Below are 21,079 nucleotides of genomic sequence, written 5' to 3' on the forward strand. Positions count from 1 at the left end.
GGCACCCTACGCGAAGCGCACGTTACACGCCACCTGGAGTTGACGTCACCGTGGAGCAGGCACGACAACGCCGACAACGTGAGAGCACCGGGCGCGCGCGCGCGAGACGCGAGCGCCACTGGGCGAGCGGGAGGCGCACACTACGCGGTGAGGTCAGCCTTCCTTCACCCCTCCACTGAGATGATGCACAGTGAATAAACAAGACTGTTCTCTAGTGGGTATGTGCCAACAAGGATATGTGCCATCTTGATGGCCCATACCCACTCTAGAACAGTCTGTTTCTACAATAAATTTTTCACTTGTTAATTATCCCGAGAGTTTTCTGGTTCTTACCTTTACTAGTACACTATACCTTTACTAAACTTGTGCTCGGATATCATATGTATCATATACAACTCTCAACTGAACAATTACCTCGTTTCTATACGTTTTTATTTTTTTGTTGGGGTTTCATACAACTTTCGAGCCAACGTCTAACTTCCTGAATTGGGTGGGGCGAATTCCGGTCACCCCCAGTTACACAGCGTGCGTGCATTTGTACAAGCGGTCGAGGTACTAGGACGGGCACGGCCATGCTGGAACGTTGCCGTACTCGTAGTGTGCATAATAGTTGTGCGTCGCTTCGACTTGTAAGTAAAAATCGAAACCGTACGTATGCGATTTATTACTCGGTCTCAGGTACAACTGACGCACGAGAACTACACAGCAGGAACACATAAATAAGCGACCCTTGTGCAAAAAAAAAAAAAAAAAAAAACAATCAAGTTATATGCGCAACGTCGATCAGCGCACCTGAATGTTATTATTTCTCGATCGACGACTTTGCGTAAAGCAATAGGGATTACCACAAAACTACACGTAAAACATTCCACGAATTCAATTCGAAAATGCGAGGGACGATGTTTGGAGGGAGGGGAGGAGTGAGTGCAGCTGAACATTGGTCGACGCTCGGCAATGATTCTTGGCGGCACTCCGCTCTGAGCCGTAGTGTTCATAAAAGTGAACATCTATGAAGTTTACACAAACCTAAATTCTCGTAGTCCCGGAAGATAGCGTCCGGAGCTGGCAACGCCATCACCGAAAGACACATCCGCCCCCTTAACAATTGGGGCATGCGCAATTACCCGCTTGAATACCCGACACATCGCATGCTACTCAATCAAAACCTAGTAGGACGTGCTTTTTAGATGTGGTCTTTCTGCCATGATACGAAACTATTCGTGTATAAGAATGCAAAAACGTTAAGTACAAATGTGACACGCGGACGACATCGCCACGTGGTCGGTGCCACGTGTTCCCCGGAAGTGTTACTTGCACTCAATTCATCCGGGGCTCGCTAACGTGCACATACCAAACACAGACCTACACACAAATTTGTAGATTACTACCTAAACCAAATAAAACACATATAATCAACGTTATCTTCGCGGGGCAGCGTACAAGCCGGGACACTGCCAACGTCAATTCGCGGTTTTGGCACCGGCAGCACAAAGTCACACCGTGAAGGAAAAAAAAAAAGGAAAAAGAAACAACAATGTCGCACGTGTGAACACGGCAAGAACGGCCGTTCGGGCAATCTAACGGTCCATTAATCGTGTTAGACGCCGCAAGTCGTCGCCCACTGGCTGCAGCGATTGACGACGAGTCGCTAATTGTTCACAAATTGTCGCGAATCGTTCACAAATTGTTTTTCGCGGCCAGCTATAGGCCAGCGGACGAAAAAGTCAGGCGAAGCCGATGACCTCCAAGATGTTGACGACGAAGTCGTTGCTGGCCCCTAGCGGCGGGTTGTCGAACGTGTCGCAGTGCTCGGTGCGGCCTTTCTCCAGCGACTGGTCGATGTACAGGCCCATGCCGTTCCTGCGGGCAGACCAAAGCGTGATATACCAAGGTTAATCGTAAGGTGGATCTAAAGGGGCTAGAATTGGTAGGAGGAATGACACGTACCTAAAGCACATTAATCTAAATATGTGGAGATTGGCCGTTGAAAAGAGTTAATAGATGGCACCCTTTTGAACACTTTACAAAGTACACCTGGGATACCCTTTGTTTTTTATACACTTCACTGGGTGTACCTTTTTACTCACGAAAGTACCCTTCCAGGGTACAGAAAAGTTGGACTTTTGATGCTTCGCACAAAAGTTTACCTTTTCTACACACTTTCTGGTTTATTATTCCCCATCAGTCTAAACAGCTTTGATGTAGCGCGAACGACACAAGCACACGAGAATGCACATAAGGACACCAACCACTCATGTGCCTTGCCGTGTCCGTGTGTCATTTCGCGCTGCAGAGAGCTGTTCAGATTATTCAGCAGCAAGCCAACATTGCAAACCTTGCTCCCAACAGTCATCGTTTGAGATGCCTACAAAGTCTACATGCAACGTGAGATTAGTGCGTGCCTGAGCTATAGTTTCTTGCAACTTGCACATCGTGAGGAGGGTTTCCAGCAAAACGTAGTGACAAGGACACATGAACGTGTGTCGTCTTTCTACCCGTGTCCTGTCACTGCGTTTTTCTGGAAACCCTCCTCACTCTATGAGCACAGGTATAAAAAAAAAAAAGAAAAGCGGCGTGTCTTTTAAAAGGGAAGGGGCACCCCTATGTGCACCCTTTCATGGTGTAAAAAAAAAAAAAAAAAGCGGTGTGTCTTTTGAAAGGGAAGGGACACCCTTGTAGGTACAGATTCCTGGTGTATAGTTTTAAAAGAGCCGTCTGTACTCCAATCATTGCGCGAGGCTTTGATTTATACGCTGTATAAGGGTGAGCGTAGCGAGTCGGGTAGAAGGGATGAGACGCACCCTCCGCCGACGAGGATCATGGTCTGGTTGGCGGACATGAACAGCTTGGCCGAGTGCGGCACGTCGCGCGCCGCGCCCACGCCGATCCAGGCGAAGCGCTTGGCCTGCGGCGCGAACGTGAAGAGGAACGTTTCTCCGGTGCCGAAGTAGGCCTGCTTGCGCTCCATCCACCGGGTGGAGCAGTAGGCGCCGAAGCGCTCGCCCCGCGTCGTCAGCAGCACCAGCACCGTGGGCTCCCAGGTGTCCGTGTGTACGTAGAAGTTGGTCAGGCTGCTGCCGTGCTCGTTGGTCGAGTAGATGAGCTCGGGCTGGAGCGTCGTGATGCGCGGCGGCAGCCAGTTCCACAGGACGCACATCTGCGTCGACGCCGAAAACAAAAAACACGTGACCGCGTCGGTCGCGCAAGCCTTTGTGGAGGCGCATGCGCACGCTCTAAGGGCAAGCACGTTCCCGTTTCTCGCAAAATCACACCTGTGGCATACCTTTGAGTTACAAGCTCAATACTATACTGCGGAAAGCTCGAGGGTCACTACAACCGAACTTTCTCTTGGGGACAGATGTAGTGAATCTGGCGCCCTATCCTCTTTTCTCTCGTTTTTCTTCGGTTCGAACGCCCCTAACCATTGGCGTAGATTGGAGGGGGGGGGGGGTTCAACGCCCCCCACCCCACCGAAAGTTTTCAATTACGCATGTATATATGCACACATACAAGCACATGCACAAACCTACATAAAGGGTGGTTGTCTTCCCCCCTTCTCCCCCACCTCCCCGAAAAATATTTCTTGCTACGCCCGGCCTGCGCGAAACCATTCCGCTGGCAGCGCCACTGACGGAACTCGTACCTCACGGTTATCGTGTCCTTGAATCCCTCGAATGCCACCCCAGCGTTTCCATTTATGCCCTAGATGTACGTCAACTTGTACTACGCGTCTGCTGGTATACCAGCTACAGACATTATGAAACCGTTAAGCGCACAAAGACGGGAACAAGAAGACGACACTGAAGTTGCACTTTTGCACAAGATACACCTTGTCGTTGAGCCCGCGTGCCACCGCACCTGTTCGTGGCTGAGAATCTCCGAGTGGAAGTTGGAAAGCTGGGCTATGCCGGTCGCCATGGTGCACGGAGCGCTGTATCGGCTCTTCTTGATGCGTAGTACAGACGAGGTGATCTCTAGACGGTCGCTCATGATGCCGGAGTCCGAGGACGGCGAGCCCACCAGTCGTTTGCCCGCGTGTCCCCGCACGTACGCCTCGGACTTGAGCAGCTGATCGTTGAGCACCTTCGCGCTGACGCCCTGCGCGCGTGCGCATACTGCATCAGGCCTGTAACTTATGCTGAAAGTTTTTTTTTACATTCGTGGAAGTAGTGGAATGCATCTCGAATCACCTGGAAGACGCCATGGTGACAATTAACTCGCGTCGAAAATGAAAACCACATCACATCGCTGCGCTTTAACACCTTACCTGTTCGAAACTATGGTTGTGTTTAGCTTGAGAAGGTGTGACCGTGTGTTCGTGCAAGCAGACGATCATATGTATACTTAAGGGTTTCCAGGTATTCTGGCCAGCCGCTGCCTTGCGTGAAAAGCAGGGGCGGCGCCGGGATTCCTTTATTGGGGGAGGGGGTACCCATCACAAGTGAGTTCCTTCGATCGGGCAGGGAAGGGGACCATGTTTGCTTTAGGTGGACAAAGGCGGGGGGGGGGGGGGGTGCTGTACCCCCGCGCCTCCACTGGGCCACCCCTGGTGGACAGCAACGAAATCTTTATCGTGTTTTAATCTATGCTGTCCGGTCAGCTGTCTAGCCGCCTGCGGAGAATATTGAAGTACAGTCAATGAGGAGAAATTTACATGGTCAGAGCTTCTTTGTAGATGAACTTTTAGGCCTAGTTCGGCAGCAGTGGAATGAGGAAATATAATATATACTTTGAGAAGGTGCAATATGTCATACAGCTTTACCATTGCGGCAGGGCATCACGTCACCCGGAATATCTATGAGTGACAGTGCCCTGCTGGTATGGGTGATCGCATACGTGGATACGCCACGCAGGGATCACCCATACATGGCCTGTCTGCGAGTTACTGACTCTTGGGAAACGGACCATTACATGGTTGCCGCATGTTTCGAGGGCGCACGGTCGGTTCGTAACAGCTCAAGATGACGCCATCGTCAAGATGGCCCTACACTTTTGTTCACTCAGCATGGCGAGAGACCCCGCACGTCACCTTAATTTACTCATCTTCAGCAGTACTGTGGAGTATGTGAATAGGACACCAATATGGCACATGGCGCCACGTGACCATCATAAATGGCATATATATGTACTGACGTCACTGAAGCAGCCATAGCGCTGTTCAACCATCATGGTGAAAACCCGAATTTCATCTGACGGCATCTTCGACTATCCGTCTTATTGATTTTGCTGCCATCTGCCGTTTCGGTAGGGTTTTGGCAGGGCCCAGGGCAACCGGAGTTGCCAGAAAGAAAGCGCCAGATATCAAGAGGCGTTTCGTGACTTTTCCTCTAGGGGAAGATGCGCATGCGCCGTGGCATCGTGAAAAAAAAAGGCGGACTCACAACGGGGCGCCCCAGCGACACGATGATTAGACGAAGTAGCGCACTAGGGCGCCCCGGTGCGATTTGTCGAAGATGCCACGAACCTGCGTTCCTCTACAGCAGTGTACGTGCTGTGGAAGCTGCGGATTGGCCGGCAATAGACGGCTTGCACTGACGTCATCGCAGCCGCCATCTTTGGGGCACGCAGAAAGCTGCGCAAACAAGGCACGTGGAAGAATAACAGACACGACTGGTGTCGCGCACCGAGCGATAAATCATCAGCAAGAATATCGATCTATTTCTTGCTAATAAATAAGTATACAGCGTACATGATATGATGAGGAAGGCAGACAAAAAAAAAAAAAGGAGGGCTGCCTTGGAGATGCATTTCACGGGCGTGCGACTAAGATTCCTTGCGCATGTATATAGAGAATATGCATTTGCTCCAGTAGTGCACAGTGATAATACAAAAAAAAAAAAACCTGCGCGCAGCTAGCGGGAAAAATAAGCAGAATATAAAATGACTTGCAATGATGCATTGTGCTGACGCCATTGTGGCCCCAGGGGCAGCGCCAGGGGGCAGGGGCATGGGGGTGGGGAGTCAGCAGGCCCCAGCATGTTTGCCTGACCCCCACTCCCCCCCGCCTTCCCCCTATGGCACTCACTGTCGAAGGTGCACCCGCAGTAAAAGGATCCTGGCGCTCCTGTTTGGCAGCCATATTTGGGTACTAGCGCGGTGATAAAGATCGTGGCGTCGCGTGGATGCTCCTGATATAACCCAACACTGAAAAATGCAAAGACGCAGCAGGAGTCGTGTGCTCGTGCGCACCTGTATGCCGTAGGCAGTCTTGAGGAAAAAGTCCACATTGTACGGCATGTCCCTGAGGTACAATACGACCCGGTCCAAGAAGGCACCGGCCGCATCCATCCCGCCTTCGCCGGAGGGTCCTGCAGCTGTCACGCCAGTGTAGGCCCCGAAGACTCGTTGGTTACACAGTGACAGGCCTTTATACTGGTAGTTATTGCTCGCCGGACGAAATTCAATTTTAAGGTAGCTAATTGAAGAGATTTGTGGGAACAATTTACGTTGCTGCTCTTGTTATATTATGAACACAGCTGGCGTTGTCAGGATGTTCATATGAGGCAAAGTGTCGGAATTTTTTTTAACGCGATAATAAAGCACACTTTTTAAGCGCATGTGAGCATATAAAGCGAGCCCAATTTTTTGCTAACTTTTCATAATTAAAATTTTCATTAAAAGTGGGCCTTACGCGAACACACCTAACTTAAAATCCACTCAATACAAGAACCTAATTTTATGCAGAGACGATAAAAGAGGCTTTGGCCACTGCAATGAACGAAAACAGATGAGATATCAGATGAGTATTAAAATTATAGTGATTGAATAACCAAAAATTATGCACTAACACTAGGGGCACCTTTGTATAACAGGCAGCTATATTAAATCTTGTGGCACGATTTTGCTTATTGAGGTACATTGCACACCCACTAATGTGATAAGGAAGTGTGCCAAGTTTTTATGAGAAATCTTTATTAGCAAAAATGTTATGAATGTTCGAGTATGGAAAATACCAAAAAATGTAAATTCTGAGAAAATCAACATAAAAGATTTGAAACAGGTGCAGAGCTTACACAAGGTGACCAAGAGCCCTAAAATCCTCGATATTTGTGGCTAGTTCCATCCTGGACCTTATTCTTGTGTGCCTTTGCTCGAGCGGCAACTGCCCTTTTTTTTTTCTAGCTTGCTTTGCAGCATCGGTGCCGTGATAGGACGCTTTCGTGACGTGGTGCCGATCATTTGTGAGGCAAGCTTTTGCAGTGTAGAGGCCAGGTTCGATGCCAACTTGCTTCAAAATATCAAATGTGCTTCTGTTGCCAATACTGAAATGACACACAGCGTCATACAAAGCAAATTTAATGATTGAGAGGCTAACATACATGTCCCTGATATGTACGACGTGGCGGGTCCACCTTGTGGGAAGTTTATGACTTTTATGATTGAAAGTTTCGTGTTGAAAATATTAGAGCTTTATTAATGTTCGCACTTGATATGACTCTTAAATAACGAACAAAATACTACACATCAAGCGAATCTTACGATGCACACAAAACTGGCACTTTCAGTTTCTGTTTCGTAGATGACGGGTGGTCTAACATTTTTGCTTGTTATGTTTTGAAGGAAACTGCGTAGACAGAAACTTTGTTCAGCAAAATGATGGGCGATAAATTGCGTATTTAACATGACCAAAAACCAAAAAAATGACACTTTGAAAAAAAAAAATTGGTTTTTCAACTTGGCCTCATACCATAAAGGGGCTTTGCAACACTTTTCAAAGTAATCATCGAATGGTTTCATCAAAGGAGTTAATCCGTCATTTTCTTTCACCTCTGCTGCCCTCTGCCATTTTCGTAGGGTTTTGGTAGGGGCCGGGAAAACCGGTATTGCCAGAAGCAAAGCCGTGCTGCGCTGCAATGCTCGGCTCGCGTGTTCTCAGGAGCCTCGACTACCGATCAGCAGCGTTTTCTGACCATGCTGAAAAAGTGTTGCAGGGCTCCTTTAACAAATTCATAATGTATATTTGTCGGTTCAAACACTCCACCCTCTGTAAAAAAACTATTTTGCAAGTGTAACATGCACATATATATAAACGCACGCACAAACATACATTACACATAGCCATTCGATCTACCGCTTCGGTACAACACATATGCATGGTTGTCGGTTGAGCGGTTCGAACCCTCACCTTTGTTTCTGCTCTTCCTTCCGCCGAAAATTCTGGTGAACATCGACTCGTTGGGATATTCTTCTGAAAAAAAAAAAAAAAAGAAAAGAACGCGAGCCATCGCGGCGTCGCTTTGCGCTGCTTTGTGAACATCAACTTAGGCCGAATAATGCTTTAGCAGCGTGAACTCATTTCTCGAAGACCTCTTCAAAAACAAAACACGCAGGCATAGACAGTTCAGGCACGCAGCTTCTCACTGTACTGATGCTCCAACATAGTTGCTATAGAATGCAATACAGGAGGTCAGTGTATCATACTAAATGTCACAGACAACCTGCTTCAATGTCGTTAAGACGCCATTGGAACGCTATTGGCTTGTGTGAATTTATTCATTTATTTATGCATTTATTCACAAAGCCCCCATAGGCTCCAACAGGAGTATTGTGTGAGGGGGGAATTATATAGTGTATAAGATCACATATATGGAAGCATTAAAACGCGATTATACATGTTATGGCACATAAAACTACAAAATAATGTTATATAATTGTTAGCGAGGGCAAACGTGGCATACAACTAATAAAAAGAATGCATAAATATTCATTTGTAAGGGTAGATCACGTAGCTGTAACAAATTATACAATAGTTGGCGAAAAGAACGGAAGGTAGAAGTCACTAGTCATGAAAAAGTGGTTACTTCGTGACGAAACAGTATAGGGTCATGAATGTTGACAATATTATCGGGAAAACCATTCCATATTTTAAGTGCTACTGGTAAGGATGATGAGTTGAAAGCGTTAGTGCGTCCGAAATGCGTTTGAAGGAACGGTTATTGTGCAACACGGCGAGACGTTCGTGTCGGCTGGGAGAGAGGGAGGGCGGTTTCGTGCTCACCAGATGCTATTTTGGGAAATAAGCAGATCGAAAGCGATCTTTCTGCGGCAATCTAAGGAAACCAATGATAGCGAAGATTTAATGTGAGTGATACTCGAATGTCGGCTGTAATCTTTAGCAATGAAGCGCACGGCGTGGTTTTGATCACGTTCAAGCGCGTTGATTAGGTAGGCCTGGTGAGGTGACCAAATTGATGAGGCAAATTCAATTTACAGCGTAACCAGGGGAGGTGATATTCTGAACTTTGTGTCAGATTTCGCCACTTGTTGCCGAATACGCCTTCTTAATTTTCAGCTCCGATTGGCCCTTAAAGCTGCTACCAGTCCTCTCTGGTTGGCTTACAATGCCGCCGTTACTCAGAATTCGACAATATGGAGGAAATTTGAAAGTGTCCAGAACACAGTACTTCGAGGATGCCAAAGCACGACGCACGCAGCTAGCTATCTGGCATTATTGGTCCTCCAATAGGGCGGATAATTTGGTCCTCCAACATGGCGGCTAAGACGCTCTGGTTGGCTTAAAATGCCACTATTACATAACATTCGAAAAAACGGTGCAAATTCCTCGGGATGGTGTACAGAACATCATCCCGAGGAATGCAAGCACAAAAGATGCAGCCAGCTACCTGGATGGCATGGCTGGTACTCCAGCATGGCGTACGCTTTCGTGCTCCAACATAGCGGCTAAGACACTCTGACTGGCTTAAAATGCCGCCATTACACAGTATTCGACGATACGGCGGTAATTCGACAGTGTCAAGAACACAGTACCCTGATGATCCCGAGCACAACAGATGTAGCTAGCTATCTGGCACTGCTGTTCCTACAACATGGCGGGCACTTTCGTCCTCCAACGTGGCGGTTAAGATGGCGTCGGTGCAATCCATCTATCTATGTAGGCACGCGACTCACTCGAGTGGTCGTGGACGAACAGGATGAGTATGGCCATGGCGGCGCGGTAGAGCGCCCTCACTCCCTCGATTAGGAAGCAGTCCATGGTCCGCACCTGCAGCCCGAAGGAACAACCGACAAGTCTTGTTGCATTATTAATATTTTTTTTAGGTTTTTAACTTCCCAAAACCACGATACCGACACGCGTGTTTATTCCATTGTTTCGACGTATTCGGGTTTGACCCATAAATACTGTTAGCAACGCTCGACGCAGACCGCGCCGCAATGTTTGAGAAGCTTCGCGATTGTTTGAGATCATTCCGTTAAGATTACGTCGTGCATATCGTGCAAGACTTGTCGTGCATTTCACTCAGCGCAAGAACATTAGAATAAGATTACATGCATGACGCGAATAGTCAAGTTTATTCTAGGGGTGTGCGAATATCAAATTTTTCGAATACGAATCGAATACGAATATCCACCTTCGAATATCGAATCGAATATCGAATACCAACGGAAAAATGCCTCCACAGTAACAATATTTTATTTAACATGTAGCTATTTGAAAAAAAAAGAAAACATTGACAGCCTGACTGGCAACACAACATACACTGCTATCTCCCGAACACAATGTCCAGGCTAGCACAGTGCACATCACAACACAAGCAAATATCACGGAACGATGAAAGTAATGACTAGATGTTATCATGAAGAAATATGAGTTGCTCCACATGATCAGGCAGCAGGCGCTCCCTTCTAACAGAGACAACCCACACCCCACCCCCCTGCCACTGAAAAGACACGCTCGCTTGGAACAGAAGTGGCTGGTATAGGGAGGTACATGGGGCAAAGCTTTGCCAGACTGGGGTATCTGAAGGTGCCTACAGTCCGCCACCAGTCACATGGGTCACTGTCTTTCTTCAGAAGTGGTCCCGCATAGCGAACGAGTGGTAGTGCGGCACGTTACGGCCGCATAATATTGAAAATGTATGGTTACATGATCGCCAACAGCGCTGCACGTCGGAGATGCACCAGCAATAAATCATTGGTATTGGGGCGCTCGTCGCAGGCCGATATCGTGCCTCCGTGTACTTACGATGTATATCGCTCCTCTCGGCAGGCAACGTTTTTAGCTATACGAACGCAGCAGAAATGTGGAAGACGAGTTATTTTATGCACGATAATCGAATCGCATATTCGAATATTTCGAATAATCGTAGTTATCGATTATTCGAAACTTTTCGAATACACGATTTTCGAATCGAATACGAATATTTCGAATCTAATATTCGACGAATATTCGAAACTTTCCAATATTCGCACACCCCTAGTTTATTCGAGAGCTTACGCGAGCGCCAGCGATAACGCTGGATGGTTCGATGACCGATATATAAAAGACGGCGCGTTCCGCCGATGACCAGAGTATACCAATCTAAGTATAAGTGCCTCAACCTAACTCTAAGTACACGTGCCTAGAGCATCTTAGCCACCATCGAAAATGCGACCGGGATTCGATCCCGCGACCTTCGGGTCAGCAGACAAGCACCATAACCAGTAGACCATCGTGGCGGGTCCTGTTGCATTAGGGCTCCTAATGGCGGCAAGTCCTGTTTTGTTAATATCGACAAAGATTTATACCCCCTCTCCCTAAGAAAATAATATATTCCACACCAACGCAGCACCTCTCCTTTCCTACAGACAGACACTCATCCACTCCCCACCAACCCCCTCCTACGCCCCGTTTTGATGACATCCTCCCCGCAGAACAGAAATCAAAATTGAGGAGAAAACCCTGAATACTGACATGGGCTGTACATCGCATATTGAACGAGGACGGAGGAGATGGACGCAACAGAGGTGCTGCAGGTTCTCTCCTATGTCCCCGTGCAATTCGCGCTGTGCAGTTACGCCGATATTGAATCGCCTACTCGCCCAAGCTAGCATCTTTTTTGTCTGCATTCACCTCCCTTCATCTCAAGATTACATCCACCTCAGTCAGAAATTGGAGGCGACCCTAATCGTCGACTTAGGCCTCTGGCAGTGGCTCACTCGCACGTCCGCGTTCGTGTGCCTTGATGTATTCCTTGGATTAACTGTGTTTCGGCGCGATGCCGGATCGTATCTCAGGGGCCACGCAGAAATATGCGCGTGGATGAGATCTGCACCGCGCGCCTCAACGATCCCAGCTGTTCAAAATAAAACTGTCTGCTCTTTCAATGAACTCATTCAATTAATTTTCATTAATTAAGGCTGAAAAGTTAATTGGTTCTTACCTTAAGTAAACTTATGCTCCGATATCATATGTATCTATCTAGTGTAACTTGAACAAAAACCACCGATTTCGTGTCAGATTTATTTTTAGAACGCTTCCTACCTTACTCTGTAAGGTAGGAAGCTGTAAGGTAAGAACCTAGCTGTAAGGCGCATTGTTATTTCAATAGAGCAAATGGCTTTCTAGAAGCGTTCGGCTACATTGGCCTAAACTGAACAATCGCGCGCCGTAGATGAATTCTGATGAACAATCTTTTCTCGCCCGGGTTTTGGCAGAGCCATCATGTACACTTACCAGGTGGTAGAAGGGCAGCCCGCGGAAGATCCATAGCTGCCACGTCAGAAATATCTTCTCCAGGTCTTCCTCCCGCTGTACCTTGCGCAGTAGCTTGTTGTACGTCTTCTTCTACGCATGCGGTAAACAAAATGACCGAATTATAGGGTGCACCCTTAAAACAAAAGCATTACTATGCCCCTTGCGTTTGCTTTAAACCGCGTCACTGTGCAATGCATGGGAAGCATGCGATTGTAATTCCACAGCGCCAACGCGGTGCATCGTCACGCTAATGTGAAAAGCCTCTGTACGCACGTCCAAGCCCTGTAAAACAACGCTTGAGGGCGTGTGTGTGCACACAGAGGAACGCCCCAGGGTACTATTGCTGACGAGGTCGTCGAATTCAGCCTTTTAAATGCGAATGCATTTCTTAGTCGGGCTATGTCAGGCGTCCGGCGTTGTCCGCGCGCCTCTCCGCTCTCACTCCCTCTCCCATAGCAACAGCTGCGGGCGCGCGCGCTTATCCTCGCCCCTAGCAAACGGAGCAGGTGGTGCGGGCGGAGTAGCGGAGAGTGAGTGGAGAGGAGGAGCGCGCTCTGGCGTGTGAGGGCGCTCGCATCGCGGGAGCTCGGCGGAGCTCCCGCGTGTGTGGAGAGAGTGTAGGAGAGGGTAGGTGCAGTGCTTCGCCGCTCCTTCTCTCGCCGTTCGCTCTCTCCTCCCTGCGCCACCGCCTCAATGCAGTGCGTTTGAAATGCGTTTGTAGCGTTTGTGCTGCCTTGGCACAGCCTGAAAACAGCGCGTTCTAAACGCGTTTGTGCTGCATTGAAGGCGGTGGCAACATCCCTGAGGTGATTACGAACGCACGTAGGAAGCGTTCGTTGAACGAGGCGCCCAAAAGGGAGACACTTGAGCGCGTCGATGTGTCCAGCTTTACGCCATTAAAATTACTACGCCGTGTACTCTCGGCGCAAGAAATGCATTCGCACTTCCTCACGATTCCTTTCAGGGAGGTGGGGGCATTTTTTTGTCACATCTTGTAGTGGCGCAATTTCGAGCTAATCGATCGTAGAGGTATGTCGCGCAAGCTCTCCTGGCCAATCAGAGCTACGGGTACGTGTAACGCCACATATACGTACTCCGTCGCGTAAATGTGATGTCACGCGTTAGCAATGATGATGATGATCGTCTTTATTGACTCCCTTTAAACGTGGTGTCGACAAGCAACCATATATAGTAGGATACAACTTCAGAAGTCAGGAGAGGACCTGCCCAGACGACCGAAGCACGACAGCCGATGGCCTCCGCGACTAAACAAATAGTTCCGACCATGCACCTAGCAATGTTCTCCGAAGGCGAGGTCACCGGCCGTCCGGCCCGTGACGTCAGTCTGGAGTGCGCGCCCATTGGTGCAGGCTTGTATCCATCCGCCTCCGAGGAAGAAATGCCGCGGACTTCTGAAGTTGTAACCGACTATAACCTTGTTTGTTATGATATTCCATCTGTTGTAGTCCAGCAACCCGACAATGCAAGCCCCTATAAGGTAAGGTGTACTGCTAACTCCGCCTATAACAAATTCTGCTTCTATCGGTAGCGCGTAATAGCGAAGAAGGCGTCGTCCACCTACCGCTAGGTTCTTGGTCAGCTTCATGAGCGTGTGGGCCGACGTGTCGTACATGAGCCGCGTTTGGCTCAGGTGGCGCACTACGGTGCCCTCGATGAGGGCGCAGGCGCACTCGTACGTCTGCGCATTGAAAAAGAAAAAAAAAATTTGAAGGTGGCACCAGAATCTCAGAGGCCACGTAGAAAGAAGCGTGGCCTCTGAGATTGTGGGTCACCCCAGAATATCTCAGCGTAGAGAGTAGCACGTGGTTGATATCTGTCCCGCCAGGTGCCGCAACAATCCCAAATGCTCACAATCTTCCAAACGAACTAAATCAATTAATTTTTATTAATTATTATGACATTTAATTGGCCCTTTCCTTAAGTAAGGTTATGCTCCGATATCACATGCATCCAATATAACACTTAGCTTCAACCGGAACCGTCGGTTTCTATCTTTAGAAGACTCTGCATGAGCATTCTCAAAACTGGAAGTAAGTGATCGGCCGGCTATGCTTGGAATCGAAGCAGGAGACACTAGGTGCTCTTACCACCAAAGAATTAAGGCGCAAATTAGGTGCGCATGTTTGCGTTTCTACGCGTTTAGCTATGAAGTAACGTTTTCCCGCGCATTTCATTTCGTGCACCATTTAGGCGTGACACCTACAACATCACTGCACCGGCGCTCTTCATGTTAATGTCGTTCGACACCCGAAGGCGGTGGCGGCAGAACTACCTTCTCCGTTGCATTATATGAACATCCTGTACTTCCAACGCACCAAAGATAACCCGCAGACACTGAGAAGCTAGCCTCTCCGCAGCACACGAAGAAGCCATCTATAAAAGGGTGCGTGCTTTGGGCATATGCGCAGACATCACAACCTCGACGTTTGCACAGACGTAATGTTATAGCACCTACAGAATACACTCTATAAAACGGTTTATGGGAAGAGTTTTACGGGTACGAAACTCGGTGAACAGCGAAAGAGTGAACCGGACGGAATCTGTCATGCGAACTTGTCTTACACCGTGAAACCCTTTCGCGAATTTCCACCCATACTCGATAGTCGCGTACGCCGTTTCACGGATAGTCGCACAGACCCGTGTTCCTTGGTGAGGTAATGTAGTATACCAGGCCCAACCTATATGCTCACTCGCCATCTATAAACGGTTCGTCACGGCGACGGCGATGCCGACTGTGAGAATGCGCCTTGAGCTTTCGCTTTTACTTGCTACGACAGAAGAAGTAAAAATATACTTGGACAGGCAGATTGGGACATAGCAAGAAGTGACACTCAAGACACTGATTCTTGCAACTGAGTTTAAGGAAAAGTGCCGTGTTGCTTTTAAGCAAAAAGCTTAAAGCGAGCGCGCATGCTCACTGTCAAAACGATACATCTGTCATTCCCAGAAGCACGCCTCGTTGGAGCTCACTGGTCATCCCTGAATAAAGAAGGCTGGCTAACACAACCAATTGCTTTTCTCGATATATGAAATGCGCCCGCCTCTCCTTGTACAGCTATCATTATGAACAAACAGGATTTCAGCGTCAATAACGGTACACACTGGCACTCCGAAAAGTGCTTGGCCAAAAAAGTTGATTTCTTTTCAAAGGAATTATTGTGCTCCAAAAAGCCTCATTAACGCACCGGCCTGTCTGCCCTATATACGTCGCGTGCCACTTCTTGTTTTGCTCCGTGTGTTAAGCGCTGTTTTATACTAAGGCGAAAGCCTTAGATGCGTCATCAAACGCAGAAATTGATCGTTGGCAGCGTCAACACGAGGGATGCAAAAAAAAATCATCATCACGTGTTGACGGCATCACAACGTCATAGATAACGATATTTGTGACGTCATCATGACGTCGTTATGAAGTCATAGTGACGTCACATAATGTGACGTAACATGGTGACGTCATCACATGACATCGTCAGAGATGGGCCGATCACGGAGGCAGTGCAAAACCAGGTGAAGTCCTGCAGTGTTTCCGACGCTGGGACAGGAGGCTGTGCAAAACCACGTTATGTGCAGCAAGCTTTCTGACGGGGGCGGGGAAAGATCAATACATCTGCTGAGAAGAAAAAGAAGATTGCTTTCGCCTTCGAGTTGTCTTAGGCGAATGCATATAGAACCCTGTGAGTTTTTTTTTTAAATCATGAATAGTGTATTTAGAGGGTGTCAAACAGACCTGCTCCTCGGCGAGGTAATATAGTACCAGGCTCACCACAAGCGCCATCAATAACGGTGCGTCACGGCGACGGCGACTGTGAGAGTACGCCTCGAGGTTTCGCTTTTAAATTATACAAAAGAAGAAATTATCCTAATCAGAAGGCATCAAACTGACCTGCTCCTCGGTGAGGTAGTGCAGGAGCAGGCAGACGACCGGGTGCAGGATGGGGCAGTAGGTGATGAAAGGGTAGTTGACGGACACCACGTACAGCACCCGCTCGGCGCGCCGCTGCCCTTCGGCGGAGAGCATGTAGTCCTCGCCGAAGATGGGGTCCGTGAAGGCCGGCATGCTGATGGGCCACAGGCCGTCCAGGGACTCCTTGACCGTGCTCTCGTAGAAGCCCTCGGGAATCCCCATCTTGACGTGGCCTTGGCACAGCTTGCGCCACAAGTCGCCCCGGTTCACGTGGTCGATGGGCCAGTGCTGCGTCCGCACTATGGTCTTCGCCTGCGTGTAACGCATACCGAACGACGCCGCGTAAGCAATATAGTAGCGAGCCGGATGTAAGTGGCACTCCCGGATACATCGCCTGATTTCCCGCGCGCCGAGTTCGCACAATGCTGCGTTTGCACTGCGTGCGCTCGTGCTTAAGATTTAAGTAGGGGGTTTGTACTGAACAGGCTGGTACGTTTGCATATACTTAATATTTAATGAACGATGCTCGTATAAGAGATCCGGATGTAAGCGGTACATTCGGCTGTACCACTTGATTGGTTTACTTGCGCTCAGATAATCGCACAATATATATATATATATATATATATATATATATATATATATTGTGATGACCATGAGCGGAGGCGTAGCTTGGGCCTCGTGCTCGACCCAGCCGAAGATGAAAAAGACGAAGGGTGAGAATAGAACAGCCGGCCTAGTCAACAGGCGTTGTGTCTATTTCTCTGTGTCTTTCCTTTACAATGGCGCAGTCTACGAACTATGAACCGTAAGTGCGTCCTCGTGGCTCATCGGCGCTGCGGAACTTCCTTCCAAGGAACGATTATGCAGCCCGTCTCGCTACTACTGCCGGAAGCACCTGTGCCACCATTCAAGGACGGCATCCAGGCCTCCTCGGTGGCTCAAGGGCAGGCTTACCCCGGCGCCGCCAACATGGTACACGACCTCCCGTTGCCCAGGAATGATGTGTCCTACTCCTCGGACGTCATCACTGCTCCACGCGCGGATCGCCCGAGACCGCCGCCGAGCCACCATCGCGCGACTCCGAGTCACGGTGAACGCCTTGGCAGCTTCAATCTCCGTGTTTTGTCCTGCCGCCTTGCCAGCACTGCACTCGCTCAATGCCGCGTTGGCCGCCGCCGCCTCGCAAGACCATGAAGAGAGCTCGCCCGAGAGCCGCAGAGAGCTGCGGTATGCCCTCACGGAGCTCTCATACCAACTCGGCTGGTTGGCGTCGTCATGCTACGGAGTTTCGCGTACCGTATCACCATCACCGGCTGCCAGCGAGCTACCGGAATTCCGCGGCTTCCAAGACGACGCCGGCAATTGGGTGGCCACCGTCAACGCTCTTGGAGCTCGCGAGGCGTGGACGAACCAATAGAAATGGTGCGTGGCCACTGACCGCCTTCGTGATGCTGCCAAAGCATGGCACAACTACGAAGGCGTGAAACAACAATCCTGGCATCAGTGGTGTGCAAGACTGACGACTGTTTTTCGACCACTTTCTCATGCCTGTGATTCCCTCCCTGCCGACTCAATTTATACCACGGATGGGAGAGGTGAGGCACACCACCTCGACGTGGCACCTCGACCCTCCACGACCCTGCCCTCCCTCGGTGACCGAGATCAAGAGCCGCGTCATGACTGTGTAGCTGTGCCCTGCACCAACGTCCCCGCTCCTGAGCCCCGGCCCGATGGTACAGTTGTGTCCGGCAGCTCCTTCACAGGAAGCTTCGCGGAACGCTCCGCGCCAGACACCGACACAGGCCGCCAGGTGCACTTGGTGGTCGAAAACTCAACTCATCGTCGCCACCCACCTCACCACCTTCCTTTCTCGTGACCAAGCCTGCCTCCAAGCCACAGAAGTCGATCATGCGAGCCCCAGGCTTACCTTCACCTTGGCACGTGGACAAGCCGGCTCCTCCGTTTGTCAACCGGCTACCCGTTCACAAGCTGGACGAGCCCGTGCCAGCAATCGATATTAATGTGCTCTCAGACCCACCGGAGCTATAGTATACGTACGCGAAGTTCAGCGCAGTCACTGGCCGAGTGCGCAGATGGTCACCTTGCCCTGAGTAAGAGCCAAGCTGCTGGTACAAGAGACCAGCCAGTACAGCCTATGTGCGCCGATGGCGTGACTGATGGCTTCCGCAGCGATGCTGTCACATCCATGACTCCGCAGTCGGCGCTTCTAACATATCGCAGACGCGCACCGGAAAGCGCTTGCATGGAAGTTCCGATCCCGTTCAAATATGTCTCTCTGATGGAGGACGGAGAGACCAACACGCCTGCAGACATCAATGACATGCCACTTCGATCCAAGTGTCGCTCTCTTACGACCAAAGAACCCGAAGTTCTGTGGCACGCAGAGTATCCACATGTGTGTGGCACTAAAGTAGTGAGAATTGATGATGCGGCAGTGCGGAAGCTTGCCCCGAGGTTGCGAAAAAAGTGCCAACTGCTCGCATCGTCTTCTGCCGCTCACCACGTTAGGTCACAGCGCGACCGAGGCCTTCTGCGACCCCCCCCCCCCCCGACACAGCCAGCATCGCCCCCCAGAATGTTCGGCAGCTCTGCAAGACAAGTCGTGGCGTAAGCAAAACCGACCACCGCGGCATAGTAAATGCCGACCGCCAGAGACGTTATCGGAAAACCACGAAGGCAAGCCCAGCGTTGTATCTACCGACCACAGCGACACAGTCAACGTCAGCCGCCAGAGACATTGTCGTCGGCTTCGCTCATTCGCAGTCATGGCCGAGTGTGATGACCATGAGCGGAGGCGTAGCTTGGGCCTCGTGCTCGACCCAGCCGAAGATGAAAAAGACGAAGGGTGAGAATAGAACAGCCGGCCTAGTCAACAGCCGTTGTGTCTATTTCTCAGTGTCTTTCCTTTACAATATATATATATATATATATATATATATATATATATATATATATATGTGTGTGTGTGTGTGTGTGTGTGTGTGTGTGTGTGTGTGTGTGTGTGTGTGTGTGTGTGTGTGTGTGTGTGTGTGTTTCGTGGTGCATATTATAAACCTGTGCGCTCCAATATGCAATATTTGATTCGCCCACATGCAGCTTGATACCACAAAATACCGATTGTATAGTGAAGGAATATTAAGATAGATAGATAGATAGATAGATAGATAGATAGATAGATAGATAGATAGATAGATAGATAGATAGATAGATAGATAGATAGATAGATAGATAGATAGATAGATAGATAGATAGATAGATAGAACGCAGGTTACGGAACATTGATAATGCCTTCGGTGCTATACTTACACAGATTTTCGATCTTAACTGACCTCCTTGATCTTGCCCTGCTGGATGAACCGGATGACGTCATCGTACGCCTTGGTGATGGGCGTCGGAGATGGGGGGATGGGCCTGATCAGCTTGGCCGAATCGACAAATTCCGCTTGAAAGCATGGTGGAAGCGTCATCTTTCGCCGTCACTCGCTACGGCCGCCGCCTGTGCCTGAAGAGCAAGACGAACGGCGAGAAGTGAATTCGAGAAACACGATTATAGTGCATAGTGATCCTAAACATAAATAGGCATGCCCACAGGGAAGGTAGGGGAAGGGGGGGGGGCGGCCGCTCCCCTTAATCATCTAAGGGAGCGCCAAGTCTGCCTCATACTAAAGAGGGCGTTGAGGCGAGCTCGTTGGTATACGGATCCATTAGAATACACAGCGCCTAATAAGACACATACACATAGGGCATGAACAAGGACGGGCGCTGTCCTTGCCCTAGGTGTATCTGTTTTATTCAGCGCTTTGCTACCTCATACGTTTGCTCAGACATGTTCAGTCATGGTTCTAAGTGCAGGGTTATGGTACAGTGTAGTTATGGTCACGCAGGTTTTTGACGATAATGTCGGCTGTGGAACCGTGATGTTGCAACGCAAGAACTGTCTACTTCTCGTATTTGCCCCCTCTAGAAAGCCGAGTACCAGAGGCAGGGACCATTGTGCGAAGCACGTCATCTCCTTTTTTTTTGTTGTTATTTTAGGGGCGAAGCTCCTTAAGGCGGCACCCGTTCGTCCCTCGTAGTCGTCGTCGTCGTAGTAGTAGCAGTAGTAGTAGTCGTAGTCCGTAACAAGTCTTACGCTTTGACCTCCAATGTGGTGCCGGCGGGAGATTTTTCCTGTGCGTTGTTGAACAATAAAAAATTTGCAGCGTGCGCGTTAACTAAAAGCCGAATTCTTCTATCTCTCATTCCCCATTAGCAGCCATTGGCATGTTCCAGTAGGAAATGTAAGTAGAAGTAGAAGTGTAAGTGTTAGCTAAAAGCCGACTTCTTCTGTCTCTCATTCCCATTAGCAGCCATTGTTTACCTCCAAGGTAGTGCCTGGTGACATTTCTCCTGTGCGTGATTAAACAATAAAAATTTTGTTCAAAACGCCGTTGATTGATGAAATAAACCAACGAAAGACGCCAGATGTTTTGTAAAAGCAAAACGAAAGAACGCCAGATGTTTCTAAAGCAAAACGAAAAGACGCCAGCTGCTTAACGAAAGACGCCAGATTTTTCTAAAGCAATGGTTTTCTAAACAATGAAAATTCACAGCGTACATGTAAAATTAAAGTGAGCTGCAAGTCGTCATAACTCATCGAACCTTTAGTATAAACGCGC

General features: G+C 49.1%; 1 protein-coding gene across 1 annotated transcript; it reads right to left on the reverse strand.

Annotated features, from left to right (window-relative positions):
- Positions 1–657: 657 nt before the first annotated feature.
- LOC119373317 (GTPase-activating protein skywalker) lies at positions 658–19,888 on the reverse strand. Its single transcript, XM_049411119.1, has 10 exons — positions 19,751–19,888; positions 16,377–16,709; positions 14,058–14,174; positions 12,455–12,565; positions 9,910–10,003; positions 8,150–8,188; positions 6,190–6,308; positions 3,859–4,098; positions 2,802–3,157; positions 658–1,860 (listed from the first exon to the last, which is right to left on the reverse strand). The coding sequence occupies exons 1-10, from the start codon at positions 19,886–19,888 to the stop codon at positions 1,725–1,727; spliced, it is 1,683 nt and encodes a 560-aa protein (XP_049267076.1). The 3' UTR covers positions 658–1,724.
- Positions 19,889–21,079: the final 1,191 nt, after the last annotated feature.

Source organism: Rhipicephalus sanguineus, chromosome 11 (genome assembly GCF_013339695.2).
Source record: "Rhipicephalus sanguineus isolate Rsan-2018 chromosome 11, BIME_Rsan_1.4, whole genome shotgun sequence".
Taxonomy (NCBI): Eukaryota; Metazoa; Arthropoda; class Arachnida; order Ixodida; family Ixodidae; genus Rhipicephalus; species Rhipicephalus sanguineus.

Excerpts from the sequence above, each read along its gene's own strand:
- LOC119373317 (XM_049411119.1), bottom strand. The coding sequence starts at position 19,888 with ATGACGCTTCCACCATGCTTTCAAGCGGAATTTGTCGATTCGGCCAAG. Across the intron at positions 10,004-12,454 it reads GGCTGCCCTTCTACCACCTG|GTGCGGACCATGGACTGCTT; the intron begins GTAAGTGTACAT and ends TTCGGGCTGCAG. Across the intron at positions 8,189-9,909 it reads GTTCGTCCACGACCACTCGA|AAGAATATCCCAACGAGTCG; the intron begins GTGAGTCGCGTG and ends TTTTTTTTTCAG.